At 39.7% G+C, this 8550-nt stretch overlaps 1 protein-coding gene across 18 annotated transcripts in view; it reads left to right on the top strand.

Moving 5' to 3' along the window:
- LOC135164420 (ELAV-like protein 1) overlaps positions 1 to 8550 on the top strand; it is a 35987-nt gene that overhangs the window by 11578 nt on the left and 15859 nt on the right. For 4 of the 18 annotated variants that reach the window (XM_064124746.1, XM_064124745.1, XM_064124744.1 and 1 more), the window contains 2 exons: positions 6345 to 6581; positions 7483 to 7542. In XM_064124746.1, the coding sequence (XP_063980816.1) occupies positions 6386 to 6581; positions 7483 to 7542 (256 nt within the window). In that variant the 5' untranslated portion in view covers positions 6345 to 6385. Of the gene's footprint in view, positions 1 to 1107; positions 1606 to 2583; positions 3352 to 6344; positions 6582 to 7482; positions 7543 to 8550 lie in introns of those variants that run through there. The other 14 variants (XM_064124758.1, XM_064124750.1, XM_064124755.1 and 11 more) reach the window with 11 other exon arrangements.

The raw sequence follows: 8550 nt of genomic DNA, 5'->3' as shown, positions 1-8550 counted from the left end.
CATTATATCGAATATTCGGCTCTGGCATCTTTCCGGAATTTCATAACAAGTTGGGAGTGTTAGGGCTCTGTGAGGGGTGCAGATCCGGGTGTACATACGGACAGAACATAGGATTAAAAATTACGATGTGAGCGTAGCATTTCCAATTCGATTTGGAGGATAAAAATTAAGAAGAATATTTAGCCCGTGATTTTTTTATAAATCCAATTTTTTTGGCTGAATTTTACTGGCATTGATTTTTTTTTTGTGGATACTGTTCCTTATTCAATTCCTCATATTAAAAGTTTGAAACGGAACGGTTAACAAACAATGGGTTTACCAAATGGTTAGGTAATTTCTACCGTACATTTGTTTTGTGTAGAATACCGTGGGCGGTACGAAATAGCACATGACGCTAAACACCCACCGTAGGGGAATACGCTTCTTACTCTCAACTCTGGGGCTTTATTTTTTATTTTCCCTTTTTATCATCAGAAATTTTCAAATTAGGACGATAGCCATCTATTAGTCTCGGAGGTTTTCAGCCATTTGGTGATTAGTGAACATTGAGTGGCCGGTAATGTGGATCGATCGGTCGATACAAATTGGAGACATGCTGGTTCATTAACGCATTAATTAAGGGTGCTTGTGCCAACAAGAATATCGTCTCTCGTAATGCTACTGCCGGTACGAAATTAATCCAAACTTTCGTCGATGACCTGATTCTAAATTGAACTCGAAACCAAACCAATGGAAATTCACAAGCAGCTGTTCCTCAAATTTATAAAAATCTACCAATAAATGAAGAAAGAATTCTTTCATCGTTAAAGATTCTTTGAGTCTTGAACACACCAGTGAATGGCTATATTTTCTATAGACTATATTTTCAGTAACCACATCTCCACTATTTTTCCAAAAACAATGTGTCGTTACAAATTGCGATTTTTTATGTTTCACAGCAAAAAAAACCACCAAAAATTGATGTGTTGGAACCATAAACGTGGGGCCTTGTGCTCTCATGAATAAATAACATTCAGGAGCAGAGCACCAATGTGACACGTCTGTGAAGCTAAAACATTAATTTTTAAAAATTTATCTCTGTGAAAATTTTCAACTGCATACATCATAAACGAGGTATGAACCCAGTAGAACCCACCTCATACTCCTCCTGACCACAAAACTCGTATATTTATAGTGTTTATACGAGTATGTATTTATAATTTTGTCGTGGACAGTTTGCGCTCACTCAAACACATGTCCAAAGAAACCAAAATCCCTGAGTCTTTGTCAACTCATCAGTGAAGTTCTAAAATCAGTGGTGCACCAGTATCAAGGAATCCGTTGGTTCGCACGACGTGAAGCTCCAGCTCGTGTTTATTTCTTCAACCCGGAAATAATCTTCTCAATCTCATCCCCAGACGTTGAGACTTTCTCCATGTTTTGAGGCTCATTATTGTTTCTTTGCGATCGCAAGGTGGGGTAGGACGGAGTTTTAATTCTAGGAAGTGATACTGTTGAAATGTGTTGCTTGGCTACGCTGTATTGGCTTCGGAGCCAACTCTTACTCGGTTCATTTCGCCAGGCGCGCATAATTCTGAGTTGTCATCGTATTCGCGTTGAACACAGGTATTTCATTCTATTACTTTTTTTTTTTTCATTGGACAGGGTCGTTGATAAGGTCAGGGTTGAGAATGTCTTCCTGAAAATTTACCAACCTGACGGCTTTAGCATCGAAGAAATGTAAACAGAGGATTTTTCGAACGATTCGCGTATTATGGCAGGTGAGAAGGTTACGTGGCACGAGATATAGACTTCCTTCACGGCCGATCGATCAGTCTTCCCGGTGACCTTTGTAGTAGCAACCACTCCGAAATGAATTCCCGAGCATTTAACGCTCCAATTTTCCCGCGGGGGATCGATAACCAATGGCTTATTGAATATTGAATAGTCCAGATTGATTTTATTTAAAATTGGAAATTTTACGTTTCCAAAAGATTGTCTTAGCTCCTAATAATATCGGGAACGGGTAAGAGCTGTTGGAAAAAGTGAACATTTTGTGGTAAACCTGAATAAACTCAAGTAAAGTTTAACGATTCCACGGAAAACAATAAAAATCTGCAGAATTATTCCTGTTTTGTATCTAAATAGAATTTCCGCATTCCGCTCTCTCTCTCTCTCTCTTTCTTGAAAAAAATCGGAATTTCATTGGATCTTCATTGGAAGATGAACCCCAAAAAAAGGGATTCTCCGTTGCTCCAGTAAAAACGCTACGGTCCCTTCCCCTATCGCCTAAATTTTTTCAACCACACTCATAATACCGCAGACAAAGGAATTCTCCAAGAATTCATCGTTTCGATCGATAATTTAAATTCTGAACGGTCCGCAAACGATGAAAATCTCAAAAAAAGATAAAACAAACCTTTGGCATAGGCCAGTGAAAATAAAGCCACCGTTTTCTTGGCGGGGGAGCTGTTGCTCGTAGGGGCGAAGTGTCTACTACGCTCCACAAATTGTAATGGTGGAAGGGGAGTTGAGGGCCGAGTAGTGACGAAATAACCCGAGTTGTATTGGGTAGCGGTAGCACGAAACCTCAAGAGGGGTTGGCATCACTCCGCGGAGGGGAAAGAAAAAGGGGGAGACATGAGGATCGACGCTGTGCGAAAAGTCTCGATATCGTTGTGTTCAGTCTCTAGGCAGCCTCCGCCCGTAACGTTGTTTCTTTGTTTCCTTAGTCTAGTTACCATTCTTTATTTCAACACGTCTGTCACGCGCGTGTCACACTGTCGGCCCTCCCCCCCTCATACCCATAATTGAGGGTAAAAGTGTCGCTGATATCACACAACCGATTGTAATAATAAATAACCGATAAACTGCATCGATGCAACAACAGAATGGAGTACAGATCCAGATGACGGGCGTCTTCAGTTTTGATTTTCACTGACTAATCGGTACATCAACACCATCAAGCTAACAAAGTCAACGGACAAAGTGATAACAACAAATTCAAATTATCTATTAATGTGATATATGTGCGCGTATATGTGTAAATGCTGATTTACCGCTGGCACCGTAGTTCACTTCTATTGATTTTTTTCCTTTCGTTTCGGGCGGTGGTGAGAGAGAGAACGAGAGAGAGCGCGTACACAATACATTCACCGAGTTAGCGCCCACGTCTTTGACATTCAAGGGTGATAATTTGATTTTTTTTCAAACTAATCATCATCGTCCCAAGATTACCGAGAAATAAAGCAATCCGCCTGATCGCAGCATCGGCAGAATAAGGGGGAGGAGTTGTGTAATAAATATAGAACCAAAGCCATAACTTCAATTCACTTTTTAAGTCGGTGAATTGGAGTGAACTGTGATTAAAAGGTAAGACCGTTGCATTAAGTATCTCCTGCCTTTTTTTTTCCCCTCCTCTTGCACCTCATTTTCTGGAGCACGTGCTCCTTTTGCTGTTGTTGAGGGAGCACCGCTAGCCAGGAATATTGCGTTCAATTCACGTGCAGTCAACTTCTCTAACACACGTATAAATTTTCTCTACAGATGCTGAGGTAGTTGTATGTGTGAGTGTGACTAAACCGGCGTGCACGTCATTCTGTACGCGAGAGCGTGTGCGGCTGCTCCTGTCGTGCGTGGAAAGGGACGTACGAGAGGGGTTTCCCTTCTGTTAATGCCTCGCGAGGGATTGAGACGAGTAGACTAGGGGGTTGGGTGGTGGTTGGCGGTAGGGGGAGGGGATGAGAGAGGGGGAAGGGTGCACAGGGTATTGATCGTTCACTGCCGCGCGATTTTCATGATGTGTCGCCATGACCACCTGGCCAACGTTGAAAGATCCTATCTGACTTTCACACTTCCTGAAAATACTTTAAACTGCAGATGCTGATATCATGGGGAAAGGGAACGGGATTAATTTAATTTGAATTGCTGGTGAAAATTATCTTGCTCTGATTGCCTATTGATCGAAGGAGCTGTCGTACGTTATTACGAGGCTCGTAATTATTTGGAGGCAATAACTTGGATTATTCGGGTATTGAGCCGGTGTTGACGAGCGGACGTAATTGGAGTTGGGAGGATAGCTTGGTGAGGATTACCGGGGTGGCTTTGTCGATTTAGCGAATAGTATGTAGAGTAGACTGTACTGCAGCCCCCGGATCGATAAACAACTCGAGCTCCACTGCTCTGTACTGTGCGTGGATTTCAAAGGCTGTGCCATAGATGCGGCAGTTAGTTTTTTATGGACAGTTGTATTGGTTTTTTTAAAATTTGTTAACGAATTAATTTGGTAGTTGGGAATTCTTGTGGACAGCGGCTCTAGATCTTCGTCTTTTTTTTACCAGGGTTGTCGATTTCTTGAATATATATGGAAATTTCCCTTCTCAAGTCAATGCAACTTCTAATGTTATGCACTAACGTATTGCATGCAATATTTAATTATCTTAATGGGAACTGAATGGGAGAATTGATCGAATGATTCAGTAGCAACGCGGTACAATAATGAAATTTCGGCGAATGTGAGGGAAATCTTTGTAGAAATTGCCATAAAATTTTTGTAGAAACCTCGATTCTCGATTCCGGTCATTTATAGTGGTCAAGAAAATTCCGTTATGAAATGGCTCTAGTGCTCTAGCCCTCTATCATAAATTTCCCCAAAATGATAGCAGTCAGTGAACAAAAGACATTAGTCCCTTGAGCAGTTGTCCATTATTTTTCCTTGAAAATATGTTACAATAAAAAAATAGTAGATGAACTAGCATGCAACCACCATCTGACTGATATAAGGGTTTAACCTGGAGTCGAAAGGTGCACATATGGGGACAGCTGATGCATACACGTTGTCAATAGAATGAGAACGTAGACACGAACGAGTGACTATGTAAAAAAAAAAAAACGTAGGGAACCACTGGAAAAAAAGAAATTGGAACGTAGGCGAGGGCTCGTGCCGGCTGATATATATGTGGCAGCTGTGTATGTGCTCTCCCGCGACCTACCCGGGACTATGCTTCCTCCTTTCTCCCCCCTTCGAAAAACCACCCTAGCCAGACTCCCCCGAATTCTCCCCTCCCTTTATATCTTCTTCGTACCTTGTATATAGCCGATAGATGTACATATAGCGCTTATGAGTAGTTTTGGACACGGTATATGGCGAGGGGGGTTGAACCCACTCCCATAGGACCATTTTAAATGGCTACCGACGGGGTTCGTCGCCCCTTTAAACTCGCACGGTATCATACGAGGTTCAGTGACTCTCAATTCTATCCATTTTATGTACATCTCGACAATTTTAATGTTAATATTTTCCATGTAAGTTCTATTCTATATTTATAATTTGTTCTTATTTCCTCTCGAATAAGCCTGAACAGACCTCCCTTGATAAATTTATTTGTTGAACAAAAACCAGAAAAAAAACAATAATTTCATTCCGCCCTATTTGCTGCTCTTCATATTCAATTAACTAAAACACTCTATACTCCAACAAAGCCAATTAATTATCGAAAATTATATCGCCGGGATATTAATAGATTTAATTATCTCTTTTAATATGAGTTGACCTCAAATTCAATTATAAAATTGTTAATTGTCGTTTTGTTTTTTGAATTAAATAATTTATTACCCGGAAATAGTATAGATTTTCGAGCCCCAAAAACGCAAATGCAAAAGTTTGAAGGGCAGGTCGTGTTGGCAGTCACTGACCCAGGACTTTTGGATTTTCAATGAATAGGGGAGTTGAGCCAGTGCGTAAGGGGGGAGAGGATAGCTTCTGCGAACGTCATGCGAAAATGCCCCCTTGTAACTTCGATCCATGGGGGTAGTTGGCATTCATTTTTATCTCTGGTGTAACGAAACTGGTTATGTCAGAGCGGCTTAGGGAGAAGTTAAGAACATCTCCCAATATTTGATTCTGGTACCCCATTGTGCTCAAACTTGACGTGTCCCATACAATGAACATTAACATAGATCACAGTGCAATTACGGGATTGGTTTAATTACAATTTCTCATCGATCCGTCGATGCTACACTCATTGATTGACAAGGTGTTAATTAATTCAGTGAACTCGTTTGAGATTCTATTATTTTTCCGTCATTTATAGACTGTGTATAGGCCTTACTATGGCTTTACGCAGGAATAGAATGTACTCTATTATTAGATGTATTAGAATTAGATTGTATAGTGTACTTCCGCGTACATTTCATGAGATAGGAACTGGTGGTAGATTCACCACAAATTTTCTACCTTGGCATTATTTAATTTTCGAATAACCTTGAGTGATGAGAGCCCTCGAAGTGGAATTTTCGAGTCCTTTCTCTGTCTATTCACCTCCTCATTCATCGATTAATGATTTTCCCTGTTTGTTTGCTTTCAGATTTCGTACGTAGTTAGACGAAGATTGTCAAAACTAGTGCAATGATGGCGAACGGAATGGATACGGTTGTGCAACAGAATGGCGGCTCAAATATTGGCCAAACCTCCCAGGAGGAGTCAAAGACGAATCTCATCGTCAATTATCTGCCACAAACCATGACCCAGGAGGAGATACGCTCGCTATTTTCGAGTATTGGAGAGGTCGAGAGCTGCAAGCTCATTCGTGACAAAGTAACTGGTGAGTTATTTTTTTTCTATTTTTCTAATGTACATTTATCACTCGGTTTACCTACAAAGAGTTCATTATCTTCGTGTCCTTTATCTACGTGTGAGCCACCATTACGGAAAAGAGAATTTAGTTTCAACTCGAGATTAGTTGGCGCGCCATAATGCCAATCACCAGCAGACGTGAGCGCTAACGAACAAGCGGTCTATATTCTCCGGAGCATCGCCATCACCGAAGCTTGAAATTACTTTTCGCTCGTGTCAAAGTGTCGTTGAATGTAATGTGACATTTTTTTTTTTTTGACCGGAATAATTTAGGAATTTCATTTTTTTTAAGAGCGACAATACAGGATATCTCACTATCTCTTCAATATTTTTTGCTCACCCTGAAATCTACTCAAGATGGCAGCCAGTGGAATTTAACAATCCGTCCTTTGGCTGTGTTTATAAATATTCGTCACCGTTCATCGTTCCGCTAGTTCTGTTTACCATTTGTTCGAAGAAATCGTCTTATTTAAATGTATCATTTTTTTTCGTCATTCCCTGTGGAATTTCTACCTTCTTTTGTGCAATTTTTTTTTCGTCTCCAGTTAATGCGTGATATTTCTGTTTTGTCCTCGACCCTCCACAAATACGTCAGACTCAATCGATCGTTTCAGTGTATAAGTACAAAGAGACCTTTTGCAGTGCTTGATTATTCAAGCTGTGTATCATTGAATTTCAGGTTGTATTGGTAAATAACATTGTAATATCACACGCGGTCTCGCTATTTGGTGGTTTATTCTGTTAGTTTAATTTACATAAGGGCATCATTCCATTTTAATATCTGTTCTTAAGTTAATTCTCTACCTCATCAAAAAGCGTATTGACACATTTTTTATATCTGTTTTTCCTTTTTTTCTCAATCAATATAGAGGTCACCACAGCTTTGTCGGTTGCCGGAGATTCGTTATCCCCGGGGCAATTTTCTTTTGGTAAGGATAAACACTTTTTTTTTTAAATCACCGGAAAATCAAAATTATTTTTACTAAGTCATATTATTATTTCTGAAAAATGTTATTCATTTATTCAAAATTATGAGTTATCATGATGTTTGATATCATTACGCTCATTAGTGTTGATCGATCATTTAATATATTTATTGTTTATCAATTTTGGCATAATGTTAAACATTTTGCGACGAAATTCCGGCATATCCGCAAAGCCAGACTAGGTCATAAAATTACCGCACAACATGCACATCCGTCGGTTTTCCATTTATAATATAAGTGAGGAAGGAAGGGAAAAAAACAACTACACACGGATTTTTATTCATACGTGAGTGTGTGACTCTGTAGGGGTGCGAATCTGTGTCTATGCTTGTGAACACAACTCTATTTTTGTCCTAAAGACGCGGGGGCGTTGAATTCGAAGACTTCCTTAGTTCAAAGTTGTTCTATAGTGGCTCAATACTGGGCTCATTTTCCTTTCAAAACTTGGTTTATCGACCAATATTTCAGCTACATAAGGATCAATTGCAGGAATGAGCTGTAGATCCTTGAATTCCTGGAATTATTCGGTTGTTTTTTCGAGTTGATTGCTAAACTCGTACGTGAATAATCATCGAGATCGTGTGCCAGACGTGATTCTATCGGGATTATCAATCTGTCAAGCTCACCCGGCGCCACGGCATCTTCGTTCGATCGTGTGTCGTGGGCGGTTAGAAAAGATTTGAATTATTATGGACAGTTTGATAGTTTTTTTAAAGAAGGATGAGATTGAATTCGATTGGAGGAAAATAACTTATGAAATTTCAAATATCACTGAAGATCCGAACAATTGCAAGTTTCCAACGAACTCCATGAAATTTATCATGGAATGAAAAATTTTTAATTACCAATGTCAACATAACTTTGACATTTCAGTGATGAAATTTCTAACACTGCACTTGTGGTAATTTAATCGTAATTAATGTAATATTAAGTCTCGTTAACTTTTTAATT

This window comes from Diachasmimorpha longicaudata, chromosome 7 (genome assembly GCF_034640455.1).
Source record: "Diachasmimorpha longicaudata isolate KC_UGA_2023 chromosome 7, iyDiaLong2, whole genome shotgun sequence".
Taxonomy (NCBI): domain Eukaryota; kingdom Metazoa; phylum Arthropoda; class Insecta; order Hymenoptera; family Braconidae; genus Diachasmimorpha; species Diachasmimorpha longicaudata.
Note: the sequence above shows the minus strand (reverse complement) of the source record. Positions and strands in the feature narration are given on the sequence as shown.